This window comes from Balaenoptera borealis (genome assembly GCF_965194805.1).
Source record: "Balaenoptera borealis genome assembly, chromosome: 17".
Classification (NCBI taxonomy): Eukaryota; Metazoa; Chordata; class Mammalia; order Artiodactyla; family Balaenopteridae; genus Balaenoptera; species Balaenoptera borealis.
This window is the reverse complement of record NC_138876.1, coordinates 131,313-147,171: the sequence shown is the minus strand read 5'-3', so window position 1 is coordinate 147,171 and position 15,859 is coordinate 131,313. Positions and strand designations below refer to the sequence as shown.

At 47.0% G+C, this 15,859-nt stretch overlaps 1 protein-coding gene across 10 annotated transcripts in view; it reads left to right on the top strand.

Moving 5' to 3' along the window:
- Positions 1 to 228: 228 nt before the first annotated feature.
- ZNF34 (zinc finger protein 34) overlaps positions 229 to 15,859 on the top strand; it is a 45,202-nt gene continuing 29,571 nt past the window's right edge. For 4 of the 10 annotated variants that reach the window (XM_082363894.1, XM_082363892.1, XM_082363891.1 and 1 more), the window contains exons 1-7: positions 229 to 354; positions 4,731 to 4,922; positions 5,219 to 5,541; positions 6,035 to 6,121; positions 6,411 to 6,537; positions 6,936 to 7,046; positions 9,107 to 10,557. In XM_082363894.1, coding sequence (XP_082220020.1) covers positions 6,089 to 6,121; positions 6,411 to 6,537; positions 6,936 to 7,046; positions 9,107 to 10,470 — 1,635 coding nt within the window. In that variant the 5' untranslated portion in view covers positions 229 to 354; positions 4,731 to 4,922; positions 5,219 to 5,541; positions 6,035 to 6,088 and the 3' untranslated portion in view covers positions 10,471 to 10,557. Of the gene's footprint in view, positions 355 to 4,730; positions 4,923 to 5,218; positions 5,542 to 5,621; positions 5,675 to 6,020; positions 6,122 to 6,410; positions 6,538 to 6,935; positions 7,047 to 9,106; positions 12,046 to 12,439; positions 13,000 to 15,859 lie in introns of those variants that run through there. The other 6 variants (XM_082363893.1, XM_082363888.1, XM_082363895.1 and 3 more) reach the window with 6 other exon arrangements.

Below are 15,859 nucleotides of genomic sequence, written 5' to 3'. Positions count from 1 at the left end.
GAAAGGGCCTGCCTGAACTTTTCTTGGTTGCAGTGCCTTGAGAGTTTCACTGAAAAGGAGAATTACTGGAAATCTGCTGGTCACCAAAGCCTCTGCTTTGCCTTCACTGCGAAGCCTGGGGGTCGTGGTTGCAGACTGCCACCTGGTGGCAGCGTTCCCGATCTACGACGCAGCTTCTACTTTCCTCGAGGCGGCCGACCACCGAGACGCGGCGTCCGTTTCCCAGAGCGACCCTAAGGCGTCTTCAGCCGGGATCCGGGAGGAGGGCTACGTCACTTCCGGTCGGGTTTCGGTCGGCTGGGCCAGAGCGGCAGGCGGGGCCTGGTCGGGCGGCCGCCGTTGGGCGGCGCCGAGGTGAGTGTGGGGCGGCGGGGGCGGCAGGGGCGGCGGGGGCGGCGGGGCCTCCCGGGCGCGGAGCGCGGACCCTCCCCTCGACACCGAGAGCTCCCGCCCCGGGTCCCACTGCAAGGCCCCGAACCCTATTGGTCTCCCTCGGTCGGGGTCGTTCCTCGCCAGGCCCCTCTCCCGCCGCGGAGTCTCCGTCACCGGTCCCAAGCCCGCCCTGGGGTCTCTCAACCAGATTCCCCTCCCGGGTCGCCCCAAAGGGCTGCTTCCGCGGCGCGAGATGCTGCCGGTAACCAGGCGCCGCGCGCGCCGGCCTCGCGCTGTTGTGCTCCCCTCTCTCTCTCTCTCCGCCCCCAACTCGTTCCGCCCCCAACTCGTTCCGCCCCCGGTTCCCTCCTCGCGGGCCTCCAGCTGGGGGGGGTTCATGCCCGCGCACACTCCCGTCACCTCCAGCGTCAGCCCGCCTCCGCATTTCCCCCGCGGCCCTGAGGGTCCCGCACCCCGCCCCACCCTTCTGCTTCTGGCCCTCGGAAGCCTTTCTCCTAGCAGCTAAATTTTTGTTTCTCTTTCTAGAGACTTTTATTCAAGGTCTGAAACCTTTTTATTTGCCCCATTGTTTTGTGCTTTTAAAATGTAGCATTAAAAAATCTTTTTCTATAAAATTTAAGTACAGAGAATGGATTAGCAAACGTCAGGGACTGGGATTGCCAGTTCTCTTTTTGCTACAATTTTTTCAAGCCCCTCCCCCCGCCCTTTTTTTTTGTAATTTAAGAAAACTGTTAAAAACCCTGGCGGTCCAGTGGCTAAGACTCCGCGCTCCCAATGCAGGGGGCCTGGGTTTGACCCCTGGTCAGGGAACCAGATCCCACATGCCGCAACTAAGAGTTTGCATGCCGCAACTAAGACCCGTAGCAGTCTAAATTAAAAAAAAAAAAAAAAATCCTCTTAGCAAATTTCAAAGTATATAATACAGTATTGTTAACTATAGTTACCTGGCTGTTCATTAACTCTCCAGAACTTATTCATCTTGCATAACTGAAAGTTTGTACTCTGACCAACATGTCCATTTTCATTAACCCCCAAACCCTGGCGACCACCATTCTACCCTTTGAGTCTATGATTTGGACTGTTTTAGATACCACGTATAAGTGAGATCATGCGGCGTTTGTCTTTCTGTGTCTGGCTTATTTCACCTAGTATAATGCTCTCCAGGTTCATCCATGTTGTTGCCAATGACAGGAATTCCTTCTTTTTTTTTTTTTTTTTTTTAATTTTTACACTTTATTTATTTATTTATTCTTTTGGCTGTGTTGGGTCTTCGTCTCCGTGCGTGGGCTTTCTCTAGTTGCGGCGAGCGGGGGCCACTCTTCATCGCGGTGCGCGGGCCTCTCACCGTCGCGGCCTCTCTTGTTGCGGAGCACAGGCTCCAAACGCGCAGGCTCAGTACTTGTGGCTCACGGGCCTAGTCGCTCCGCGGCATGTGGGATCTTCCCAGACCAGGGCTCAAACCCGTGTCCCCTGCATTGGCAGGCAGACTCTCAACCACTGCACCACCAGGGAAGCCCATCCTTCTTTTTTTAATGACTGAATAATATTCCATTGTATATATATGCCACATTTCTTTTTTTTCCTTGTTTTTATTTATTTATTTTTTGCCATATTTACTTTATACTTTCATCCATGGACAGACGTTTAGGTTGTTTCCATGACTTAGCTGTTGTGAATAATGCTGCAGTGAACACGGGAGTGCAGATCTCACTTTGAGCTCCAGGTTTCATTTCTTTTGAGCTCCAGATTTCATTTCCATACTGAGAAGTAGGATTGTTGGATCATATGGTGGTTCTACTTATAATTTTTTGAGGAACCTTCATACTGTTTTTCATAGTTGATGCACCAGTTTACATTTCCACCAACAGTGTGCAAGGGTTCCCTTTTCTCCAAATCCTCACCAATGCTTATTTTTTGCTTTTTTTTTTTGAAAAGGTAACGGATGTTCTTTTTTTAAAATTAATTTATTTTTGGCTGCGTTGGGTCTTCATTGCTGCACACGGGCTTTCTCTAGTTGCGGCAAGCGGTGGCTTCTCTTGTTGCGGAACACGGGCTCTACAGGCGCACGGGCTTCAGTAGTGTGGCACTCGGGCTCAGTAGTTGTGGCTCACAGGCTCAGTAGTTGTGGCACATAGGCTTAGTTGCTCCGTGGCGTGTGGGATCTTCCCAGACCGGGGCTCGAACCCGTGTCCCCTACATCAGCAGGTGGATTCCTAACCACTGCGCCACCAGGGAAGACCCACCTGGCAACTCTTTACATAGTATATCCATTGTATTTACAAGAATTTATATAGCATCTACATTGTGTTAAGTATTATAAGTAATCTAGAGATGATTTCAAGTATACGGGAGGATGTGTATGTGTGTGGGTTATATGCAAAGACTATGCCATTTTATATAAGGGAGTTGAGTATTTTCAGATTTTGGTATCCTATTGGGGTCCTGGAATCAATTCTGCGTGGACACCTAGGGACAGCTGTATTTCACTTTTATTACCACAGCCTTATAATAAGACTTGAGGACTTCCCTGGTGGCTCAGTGGTTAAGAATCCGCCTGCCAGTGCAGGGGACACGGGTTCGAGCCCTGGCCCGGGAAGATCCCACATGCCATGGAGCAACTAAGCCCGTGTGCCGCAACTACTGAGCCTGCGCTCTAGAGCCTGCGAGCCACAACTACTGAGCCCACGTGCCACAACTACTGAAGCCCGCACGCCTAGAGCCTGTGCTCCACAGCAAGAGAAGCCACCTCAATGAGAAGCCCGCGCACCGCAACAAAGAGTAGCCCCCGCTCAATGCAACTAGAGAAAGCCCGCGCACAGCAACGAAGACCCAATGCAGCCAAAAAATAAAATAAATAAATAAATAAATTTATAAAAAAAAAAAAAAAGACTTGATATCTGGTAGGGCATGGCTCTGCCTTAGTTCTTCTTTGGCATTGCCTTGGTTAATCTTATTAGATCATTACTCTTGTGATGTTTAGAGTCATTTTGGTCAGATATCATGATATGTCCCGTTGCAGTTTTGCTTGTACAGAATTAATAGATTCATTTGGGGAGAACTGACATTTCTGTGATATTGAGCCCTTCTGTTTATGAACGTTGTCTGTTTCTCCATAGGTTTTGGTTTTTTATGTGTGTGTCCTTCAATGAAGTTTTATCATCTTGTCCATAAAGTTACTTTTTTTTTGTTAGATTTCGTAGGTGCGGTATAGTTTTTGTAGCTGTTAAGAATGCTGTTTTCTTGGTTGCTGATTGTTAGTATATGGGAGTGATATTAATTAGTCTATTGACCTTGTATATGGCAATCCTGTTGAACTCTTATCATCCCAACACTGGGTTGATACTCTCGGATTTTCTATGTAGATTGTCTTTTTTCTTCTTCTTCTTCTTTTTTATTTTGGTTGCGTGGTGGCATGTGGAATCTTAGTTCCCCAACCTGGGATCAAACCAGTGTCCCTTGCAGTGGAAGCACGGAGTCCTAACAACTGAACTGTAGCTTGTATTTCTTTTTCTGTGACTTAATGCATTGGCTAGCGTCTTTGGTACACTGTTACATAGCAGCTGGGTGAGGGAGCAAGCATCTGCCTCTTGTCGCTGACTAATGCTAATGCTTCTGTTGTGTTCCCTTAGCGTTGTTATGAAACAGACTTGAGTGCTAGGAGTGCCAGGGTCTTGGCCTGCACTCTGAGAACCACTACTCTTATGCGTGGTATGTAGAGTTGTGTTCCCTTTTTTGTTCTTAATAGTATTTTCTTTTCCATCTTTTCCCCTTCCCCACTTTGGACTTGCCAGACGTTTGTGTATTTTATTAGCATTTTCAAAGAACCAAGGTTGAGATTATTTTCTGTTTCTTTAAATTGTGTTTATTTTTTTTCATTTTCTTTCCTTGAATTGCTTTCTTATTCTGTGCCTGGTTTCTTGTTGAATGCTTAGATTATTATTTCAATCTCTTTGTTAAAATAAGTGCATTAAGGTTTCCCTTAGGTAATCTTTGTTTCCATTTCCACCTTAATTTCCATTTCTGTGTTTTTCTTGAAGGGGGGTCCTTTTTTAAATCAGATACTTCTAGTGGAACAACAATATGAAAGTTTGCCAAATGATATCAGCCTTTGGAATTTTTTGTGTTTTTTATATATATATATATATATATATATATATATATATATATATACACACATTTTTTAAGGTTTATTTTTTATTATTTATTTTATTTTATTTTATTCTTGGCTGCGTTTGGTCTTAGCTGTGGCACGCGGAATCTTTTGTTGCGGTGTGCGGGCTCTTTGTTGCGGCATGTGGGCTTCTCTCTAGTTGTGGTGTGTGGGTTTTGTCTTCTAGTTGTGGTGCGCAGGCTCCGGGGCGTGTGGACTCAGAAGTTGTGGCACGCAGGCTTAGTTGCCCCGTGGCATGTGGGATCTTAGTTCTCTGAGCAGTGATCAAACCCACATCCCCTGCATTGGAAGGCAGATTCTTTACCACTGGACCACCAGGGAAGTCCATGGAATATTTTGAAACTTTCTTGTTTGTCTGGTATGTGTTATTTCTTATAATATTCAGTGTACATTTTGAAAAAGTGTATTCTCTGTGTTTTAAGTAAGTATCCTCTATTTGATCCACTCATTTCTGAGGGAAGTGTGTTAATAAAATCTCTCATTCCAGGGGAGGGTTTGCATGTTTCTCTTTGGCACTGCACTTAGCTTTGGTTTTCTACACTTCGAGGATTTGTTTGTAGATACACATGTTTGTAATTACAGCTTTTGGTGGATTTTTCCTTTTATTAATACCCGGTGTCTGCTTTTGTTCCTAATAATGATTTTTGCTTTCAGTCTTGTTTTGATTGGTATAAACATCGCTAAGGCACATGCAGCAAAGCATGTTCAGCTCGCAAACACCGTGCTAAGGGGAAGAAGGCAGCACAGAGTGCAAAAGGCATAGCCCCTCTGACAGAGTCCACAGGGCGCTGATCTGTGCTGCCAGGAGCCAGGCAGAGGTTCTCCTGGGAGGCCAGCAAGGAGGCAGAGCCTGCAGCAGTGGCAGGGCTGTCAGGGCCTGGTTCTGTGGGCCGGGCCCCTCGAGCTGTGTGTTCGATTTGTCGACTCTGCTGTATAAACGTCATACTCCAATAAAGAGCTTTAAAGATACAGAAAAGGTAAATATAGCTATTATAGCTTTATTTTAATTAGTGTTTCTTTGGTCTGTTTTATATTTAGCCTTTCTGTGTTATTTTAGGTTATATAGGTCCATTTTGTGTATCTAATTGGAGAGTCTTGTGCTTCCAGTAGGTGAGTTTAATCCTTTTACTTCTATCTGTTACACATCCATTGGTCTTGTTTCTACTAGTTTTGTGTTTTTTGCCTCCTCATCTTTGACTTTGCTTTATGCCTTCTATTGATTTTTTTTTTTCACTCCTTTTTCTTTCTCAGCTCTTAATGTGTTATCTTTATTCTTTCATATAAAGTGAATGACTGTTTCCATCCTCCTCCTGAATGAGACTACTTGGTGCCCAGGAGGAGGTGGGGGCAGATGACCTGAAATGTTGTACGTGTCTGCAGGAAGCAGAGTCTGCCCGGGAGGCCGAGCACTGAGGCCGGCTGCAGGAGGGGCCAGGCTGGACCTCCACATGTTCTTCTCTCTTCCCTCAGCACCTGAGTGACTGGCTCCTGCCTCCATTCCCGGGAAGCCCAGGGTACTAGGCAATGGCAGCTTTGCATCTGTCTGCCCTGCCCCAGGTGAGCATCTGTCTTCCCTGGGAGGCGTGAGGTCTTCTCCCAGGGCTTCCTTGTCTGCTTGGCCTCAGCAAACACTGTCAGGCGTCTCTGCTGTGGGGCGCTGAGCAGAGGAAGGGTGACCCTGGGAATCCCCCAACCTTCCTGAGTGAGCTGGCTCAGCAGCCAAAGGGTCAGGTCACCCCCTAGGGCCACGCTGAGGGATCAGGCCTGTGATCACCCCTGTGCTGCTTCTCTAGCCCGGGCCCAGCCTGAGCCACGCTTGGGCCTGCAGCAGCTCTTGTTGTTGCAGGCTGAAGTGACCTTCGAGGACGTGGCCGTGCTCCTCTCCAGGGAGGAGTGGGGCCGTTTGGGCCCTGTTCAGAAGGGCCTCTACAGGGATGTGATGCTGGAAACCTACAGGAACCTGGTCTCGCTGGGTGAGGCCCCTTTCTGGGATGCAACTCAGGGAACAGTCCTGGGGACTCAGGGCTCAGCAGGGGCTGGGCTGGGGGCCTCATCCCCTGGGCCCAGAGACGGGTGTCACTGACCCTGGTCCCAGGCAGGCCTGTTCTGCACAGAGGAGGGCCCTGGGTGGAGATGGGTTCGCCAGCACCGGATAAGACTGCCTCCCTGCCCCAGGCCCAACGTAGGTGCACCTCCTGGTGGAGAGAGTCCCCTGTGCTCAGATCTTCATCTTCATGACCACGTCCACCCCTCCAGGGAGTATCCAGATTTCACATCACCCCCTGTACCTGTGTGTCCTCTCCCCCGCCAGTCCCAGGGTGAGCCCACACTGTGTCCTTGGCATCAACCCCAGGCCTCGTCTCCTTCCCAGGAGCTGGACCTACAGGCCCCAAGCCGGAGGTGATTACACAGTTGGAGCGAGGGGATGAGCCGTGGGTCCTGGACGTGCAGGGGAGAGAGGGACCGACCATCGATGGCTCAGGTGCGTAGCGGGGCTGACTCCCCGACTCACTTGCTGAACAAGTGGGGGTCCACGTGGGGGTTTACAATATGTAGTGTCAGCCGACTCATGAGTTTGGAGGAAGATGCATTATGGCCAGCGCAGTAGCCCTGGGAGTGGCCTCTGCTGAAACCCGGGTCACCTTTGCCAGCCTGGGTGCCACAGTGGGGTGACTCTTTCTTTTAACTGAAGTATAGTTGATTTACAATATTGTTAGTTTCAGGTGTACGATGTAGCGATTAAGTATTTTTACAGGTTATATACTTCATTTAAAGTTGCTACAAAGTAATGGCTATGTTTCCCTGTGCAGCACAGTATATTGCTTATTTACAGGGTGATTCTTGAGCTGAATCTTGTAGGAGGGTAAGAAGGGGCAATGTTGGTGGAGGAGAAAAGAGGAAGGCACTCGGGTGTGCTGTGAAGGAGGGCCAGGCCCCCAGGACTCCATGGAGCCCTGCTGTCCAGAGCTCATGCTCTCCGAGGGGTGTCAGACCGTCAGGCGGGGCCATAGCGATGGAGAACATCGCTTCGTTTGCCCTCTTCTGAGTTAACCTACTAGATGATTTCAGGCCATTATAGGAAAGGGAGGGAGTACACGTCATCCCAGATCCTAGCACCCAGATACAAATGTGTTCCGGTGTGTACCTGCTGTCCCTTTTCCAGTGAAGTCTGGTCTGCACCCACACACAGACATCGCTTCCTAATAGGAATGCAGTGATCTGTGTGCATTGTGGGGTCGCTGGATTTTTCACTGAATGCATTTCCATTTCTGTGCACACGAGCTGCGGTCACTGCTCTCAGTGGAAGTGCTGTGGGGAATGGTGTCCTCTGGGTTCATTGCCACAGAGAACGCTGATGAGTGACTTTTTGCAGGTGTCTTGCTGATGTCCTAGGAAGGAACTTTCGGCTCAAAGAACTTGAATTTCACGTTTGTAAATTTGTTTATTCAAGTATAAATACTTACAGAAATGGGACAGACCCTATTTACAGCTCAGTCGATTTTTATGAAAATCCATCATCCAGATCAAAATAGAGAACATATCTAGTTCCCTGGGAGCCCACAGGGCCTCCTCAGTCATTTCTCACTGCTCCCTACCAGCCCTTCTCTCTGACTCCTGCGGGGCACCTGCATGTGGTGAACCTGCCATGTTGTATGGAGTTTGTTCTGTCTGTTCGCTGTTCTGTCTTGAACACACCACAAGTTTTTTCCATTGTACTTCTGCAGGGCATTTGGTTGTCCCCATTTTGGGGCCGTGTGTGTGTGTGTGTGTGTGTGTGTGTGTGTGTGTGTCTTGGCTCACAGAGAATGCATTTTTGTTGAGTGTATTCCTGCAAGTGGAGTTACTGTGTGCCTTGTCAGGGAAGAAAGGGTGGAGACATGGGCCTCAGACTTGAGGGCATCCCTTGTTGCATCTTGAGTTTAAGGTGCTGGTGGCTCCCGGGGTGGCCTCTCAGGCCCCTGGGAAGAGCCCTGGGAATGGGCGTGGCCTGCTAGGGAGGGCTGAGGGACCCAGCCTCTGTGTGCTCTATCCTCTCCTCCTCAGTTGGCATGAGCTCTGCTCTCTGCCCTTCTGGGGAGGCAGCTGGTTTTCCCACCATGGATTTTGGGGTGGATTAGCTGTTGTTAGGCAGCCTTACACTCGCTCAGCTTTAATTTCTTTGTCAGATATCCTTCATGACTTTTGGGACCCCTCCTTGCTCTGGTTTCCATGATGCTATGAAGCTTCCATCTTCTGTCCTTTTGTGATGAGGACAGGTATCCTGCAGTCCCAACCAAGCAGGCTTTGTGGGCAGAAGGCAGGCAGGAATGGTGTGGGTGTTAAGAGTTGGGCGTATGCTTGTGCTGCCGCAAGATTGCAGCCCTGGGTGAGGCTTTTAAGCCTCTGGGCTCCAGGCTCTCATGTCTGCAAGACTTTGGAGATGGTGTTGTTGTGACTTTGGAGATGGTGGAGATGGTACTCCACAGGTGGTCAGCAGCATCTTTATACCTTCCTTCCAGAGTCAGAACAGGTGACCCTGAGGTGTTCCATTTGTTGTTTCAGCTCATGGGACCAGGAGTGAGAACCAGGAGTTGACTTCAGGCGAGATGCTCTATGGGGAAGAACTGGACCAACTCAGGGGGAGTGTTCTCCAGGGACCTGAGCCGGGAGAAGCCTGTAAGCATGTCAGGGAGCCAGAGGGGAACATGGACGGGCCTGTGGAGCAGAGAGGCCCCAGGCCAGTCACACTGGCCAACAAGGAGAGTGGCCTGGAGTGTGGGGGAAACCTCAGGTTGGGGTCAAGCCCTCTCGCTGATCAGAGACCTCACAAATGCGATATATGTGAGCAAAGTTTTGAACAGAGATCATACCTTAATAACCATAAGCGTGTACACAGGTCCAAAAAAACAAATATAGTTCGTGATTTAGGGGAAGTTTTCACTGCAAATTTAGTTGTTAAAGAAGATCACGAAATTCCTATTGGGAAAAAATTGCATTATTGTGGTTGCTGTGGGAAAGCCTTCAGGTACAGTGCTAACCTTGCCAAGCACCAGCGGCTGCACAGCGAAGAGAAGCCCTACAAGTGCGACGAGTGTGGGAAAGCCTTCCACCAGAGCTGCGAACTCATCAATCACCGCAGGATGCACTCCGGGGAGATCCCCTACCGCTGCGATGAGTGCGGGAAGACGTTCAATCAGAGGCCCAACCTCATGAAGCATCAGAGGATCCACACTGGGGAGAAACCCTACAAGTGTGGTGAGTGTGGGAAGCACTTCAGTGCCTACTCGTCCCTCATTTATCACCAGAGGATCCACACTGGAGAGAAGCCCTACAAGTGCAACGACTGTGGGAAGGCCTTCAGTGACGGCTCAATCCTCATCCGACATCGTCGGACTCACACTGGAGAGAAGCCATACGAGTGCAAAGAATGTGGCAAAGGCTTTACCCAGAGTTCTAATCTTATTCAACATCAAAGAATTCACACTGGAGAAAAACCCTATAAATGTAATGAATGTGAGAAAGCCTTCATCCAAAAAACCAAGCTTGTTGAACATCAGAGAAGCCACACTGGAGAAAAGCCCTATGAATGTAATGACTGTGGCAAAGTCTTCAGCCAGAGCACCCACCTCATCCAGCATCAGAGGATCCACACGGGAGAGAAACCCTACAAGTGCGGTGAGTGTGGGAAGGCCTTCCACAACAGTTCCAGACTCATCCACCATCAGAGGTCACACCACGGAGAGAAGCCGTACAAATGCACTGATTGCAAGAAAGCCTTCAGCCAGGGCACGTACCTCCTGCAGCACCGGAGGATCCACACCGGGGAGAAGCCGTACACATGCAGCGAGTGTGGCAAGGCCTTCAGGCACAGCTCCAACATGTCCCAGCATCAGAGGATTCATCTCCGGGAAGACTTTTCCCCGTGACTGGGGGAGGCCCCTGAGGTCTGCTGTGCACTTCCTGCATGTGACCCACCCAGCCCTTTACTTGCTGTCCACATAGTGTTGTCACAGGTGAAAGAGCATTTCTGTCTAATTAAAAAAAAATCTTAAAACAGAAGCAGTGCATGTTCATTTTAGAGAAATCGAGTGAGAAACATAAGCAAACAGGAGAAACTCCTGTAGCCTCCCCTTAGACAAAGAGAACTCACCACCACTGCGCCCGGTGTAGGTTTTGTCCAGACACACCGAACAGCATCCTCAAGAGAAGTACTGTGGTGCTTTCTGTGCAGCTCGTTTCCTCAATCCTGGAAAACTCACACTGGAGAGAATTCTATGTGTTTACATGGTTTTATACATTGTAAATTTTTAAAAATTAGCATTTTCTGTATCACTTAATAGAATTGCCTTTTTTATTGTGGTAAAATATATACATTACATGTACCATTTAAACCATTTTTAAGTGTACAATTCAGTGGCATTAGATACATTCACAATATTGTATAACCATCAGCAAATCTGTTTCCAAACTGTTTTATCCGAAACGGAAACTCTGCACCCATTAAACAGTAATTGTCCACCCTCCCCCTTTCCATTTTTCTGTTTCAGAGAATTTTTCTATTCTAAGTACGTCATATAAGTGAGGTCATACAACATTTGCCCTTTATGTCCTGGCTTATTTCACTTAGCATAATGTCCTCAAGGTTCATTGTGTTGTAACAGGTGTCAGGACGACATTCTTTCTTTACAGCTGAATAATAATTGCACTGTTTGTAGATAGCACGTTTTGTTTACCCATCATTTGTTGATAGATTACTTGGGTGTTTCTGCGTGTTGATTATTGTGCATAATGCTGCTATGAACATTGGTATACTGATCTGTACTTGTACTTTCCCTACTTTCAGTACTTTGGGGTATAATCCTAGGAGTAAAACTGCTGGATTATATGGTAATTCTATGTTTAAGTTTCTGAAGAATGGCCACACTTTTCCACAATGGCAGTACTATGTTATATCCCCACTAGCAATTCACGAAGGTTCCAGTTTCTCTACATCCTTGTCAATACTTGTTATTTTTCCATTATTTTGTTCATAGTCATCCTAATGGGTGTGAAGTGGTAACTCACTGTGGTTTTGTTTTGCATTTCCATGATGACTAATGATATTGAGCATCTTTTTATGTGCTTATGGACCATTTATTTCTATTCCTTCTTCGGAGAAATGTCTATTCAAATCCCTTGCCCATTTTTGAATTGGGCTGTTTGTTTTTGTTGTTGAGGTGTAGGAGTTATGTATTTTGCATAGTAATCCTTTATCAGATATAATAACTGGCAAATATTTTCTCATTCTATGAGTTGTCTTTCTAGTCTCTTGATAGTGTCCTTTGATGCCAGAAGGTTTTAATTTTTATGATGTTCAGTTTATCTATTTTTTCTCTTGTTGCCTGTGCTCAGGGTGTCACATCCAGGAAATCATTGCTAAATCCAAGATTATGAAGATTTGCCCCTACGTTTTCTTCTAAGGGATTTTATATTTTTAGGTATTATGTTTTGGTCTTTGATCTGTTTTGAGCTAATTTTTTTTTTTTTTAAAGGTATTTTTTTATTTTTTAAATTAATTAATTTTATTTATTTATTTTTGGCCGTGTTGGGTCTTTGTTGCTGCGCGTGGGCTTTCTCTAGTCGCGGAGAGTGGGGGCCACTCTTCGTTGCGGTGTGAGTGCTCCTCATTGTGGTGCCTTCTCTTGTTGCGGAGCACGGGCTCCAGGCTCTCGGGCTTCAGTAGTTGTGGCACGCAGGCTCAATAGTTGTGGCTCGCGAGCTCCAGAGTGCAGGCTCAGCAGCTGTGGCACGTGGGCTTAGCTGCTCCGCAACATGTGGGATCTTCCCAGACCAGGGCTCGAACCTGTGTCCCCTGAATTGTCAGGCGGGCTCCTAACCACTGTGCCACCAGGGAAGTCCCTGAGCTAATTTTTATATATGGTATAAGATAAGGGTCCAACTTTAAACTTTTCTGTGTGTGGTTATCCAGTTTTCCCTATAACATTTTTGGAAAAGTCTTTTCTTTTACCCCACTGAATGGTGTGTTAGCTCAAGCTGCCACAACAAAATACCACAGACCAGGTGGCTTAAAAACCAGAAATTTATTTCTCACATTTCTGGAGACTAAGAAGTCCAAGATTGGGCTTCACTGGTGGTGCAGTGGTTAAGAATCTGCCTGCCAATGCAGGGGACACGGGTTCAAGCCCTGGTCCAGGAAGATCCCACATGCCACGGAGCAACTAAGCCCGTGCGCCACAGCTAGTCAGCCTACGCTGTGGAGCCCGTGTGCCACAACTACTGAAGCCTGTGTGCCTAGAGCCTATGCACCACAACAAGAGAAGCCACTGCAGTGAGAAGCCTGCGCACCTCAATGAAGAGTAGCCCCTGCTCGCCACAGCTAAAAGAAAACCCGCGTGCAGCAACGAAGACCCAATGCAGCCAAAAATAAATAAATAAATAAAATAAATTAAAAAAAACCAAGTCCAAGATCAAGGTGTTGGCTGATTCAGCTCCTGGTGAGGATTCCTTTCCAGGCTTGCAGTACAGCCGCCTCACTGTGTCCTCACTTGGTGGAGAAAGATCTCAGGTGTCACTTCCCTCTTCTTATCAGGGCACCAGCCCTATGGCATTAGGGCCCCACCCTATGACCTCATTTAACCTTTATCACCACTTCACAGGCCTTACATCCAAATACAGTCACATTGGGGGTTAGAGCTTCAGCTTATGAATTTTGAGGGGGCACAAACATTCAGTTCATAACAAATGGTCTTGGCACCCTTGTCAAAAAGCGACTGTACATGCAAGGGTTTATTTCTAGGCTCTATTCTCTTCCATTGGTTATATGTCCTTATGCCAGCATCACACTGTTTTGATTAGTGTAGCTTTGTAGTAAGTTTTGAAATCAGGAAGTGTATGTTCTCTAACTTTTAAATTAATTAATTAATTAATTAGGCTGTGTTGGGTGTTAGTTGTGGCATGCGGGATCTTTAGTTGGGCATGAGAATGCTTAGCTGTGGCATGTGGGATTGCGTTCCCTGACCAGGGATTGAAGCAGGGTCCCGTGTGTTGGGAACGTGGAGTCTTAAGTCCCTGGACCACTAGGGAAGTCCCTAGTTCTTTTTTAAGGTGGTTTTGGCTGTCCCTTGAGATTCCATATGAATTTTAGGATGGGTGTTTCTATTTCTGCAAAAAAACGTCATTGGGGTTTTGATAGGGATTGTAGTGAATCTGTAGATCACGTTGGGTAGTGTTCTGCCTCAGTTGACATGATCAAGTGGGGTTTTTTTCCTCATTTTATTAATGTGATGTATTACAATGGTTGATTTTCATATGTTGACCCTCCTTGCATTCTGTGAATAAATCCTGCTTGGTCATCATGCATAATCCTTTTTAAATGGGGATTTTTTAAAATTAATTAATTTGGCTGCACCAGGTCTTAGTTGTGGCATGCAGGATCTTCGTTGCTGCATGTGCGATCTTTAGTTGTGGTGTGCGAACCCTTAATTATGGCCTGTGGGATCTAGTTCCCTGACCAGGGACGGAACCCAGGCCCCCTGCATCGGGAGTGTGGAGTCTTAGCCACTGGACCACCAGGGAAGTCCCCGTGCATAATCCTTTTAATATGTTGAATTTGGTTTGCTAGTATTTTGTTGAAGATCTTTGCATGAATACTCATAAGGATATTGGTCCATAGTTTTTTGTCTTTGTCTCTCATTGATATCATGGTAATGCTAGACTCATAGAATAAGTTAAGAAGTATTACTTCCTCTTCAGTTTTTGGGAAGAGTTTGAGAAGGGTTGGTATTTATTCTTTTTTAAATGTTCTGTAGACTGAAGCCCTCTCTGTTGGGCTTTTCCTTGATGTCCTTATATCTAAAGAGAGTCTCTTGTAGACAACATGTAGTTGAATCTTGGCTTTTTATTTTTTTAATTTTATTTATTTTTGGCTGCGTTGGGTCTTCGTGGCTGCACACAGGCTTTCTCTAGTTGCGGCGAGCGGAGGCTACTTTTCGTTGAAGTGTGCAGACTTCTCATTGCAGTAGCTTCTCTTGTTGTGGCACACGGGCTCTAGGTGTGCAGGCTTCAGTAGTTGCAGCATGTGGGCTCAGTATTTGCGGTGCGCAGGCTCAGTAGTTGTGGTGCATAGGCTTAGTTGCTCCGCGGCATGTGGGATCTTCCAGGACTGGGGCTCGAACCCGTGTCCCCTGCATTGGCAGGTAGATTCTCCTTTTTTTTTTTTTTAATTAATTTATTTAATTTATTTATGTTTGGCTGCATCGGGTCTTCGTTGCTGCGCGCAGCCTTTTTCTAATTGCAGCAAGCGGGTACTACACTTCGTTGCGGTGCATGGGTTTCTCATTGCGGTGGCTTCTCTTGTTGCGGAGCACAGGCTCTAGGCACGTGGGCTTCAGTAGTTGTGGCTCATGGGCTCCAGAGCGCAGGCTCAGCAGCTGTGGCGCACAAGCTTAGTTGCTCCGCGACATGTGGGATCTTCCCAGACCAGAGCTCGAACCTGTGTCCCCTGCGTTGGCAGGCAGATTCTTAACCACTGTGCCACCAGGGAAGTCCCTGGATCCTGGCTTTTAAAATCTACGCTGCCTATCTCTGCCCTTTAATAAGATAGTTTAATCTATTTACATTTTACATGGTTCCTGTTGAATGGTTTATTTCTACCATTTATCTATTTGTCCTGTATGTCTCAAGTTTTTTGGGTCTTTGTTGTGGTGCATGGGCTTCTCGTTGCGGTGGCTCCTCTTGTTGCAGGTGGCTTCTCTTGTGGCAGAGCACGGGCTCTAGGCACATGGGCTTTAGTAGTTGTGGCATGCGGGCTCAGTAGTTGTGATGTGTGGGCTCTGGAGCGCAAGCTCAGTAGTTGTGGCGCACGGGCTTACTTGCTCCGCGGCACGTGGGATCTTTCCGGACCAGGGCTCGAACCCGTGTCCCCTGCATTGGCAGGTGGATTCTTAACCACTGTGCCACCAGGGAAGTCCTTAGTTGATTTTTTTTTTTTTTGTAGTGTACCATTTTAATTCCCTTCTTTACTTTTCTGTATATTTTTTAGTTATTTTCTTAGTCATTACTTTGGGGATTACGTTAACCTAAGCTGAGAACAACTTAGTTGGAATAATACTGACTTAGTTTAGTAGTGTAAACACACTCTACCTTTACATCTCTGTCCCCCCTTTATGTTGTTATTGTCACAGGTCACATCTTTGTATGACTCACTTACGATTATTGTCATGCATTTGCCTATTAAATCATGTAGGAAAAGGAGACATTACAAGCCGTAACAAAAATATTGTAATACTAGCTTTTTATATTTACCTATGTAGTTCC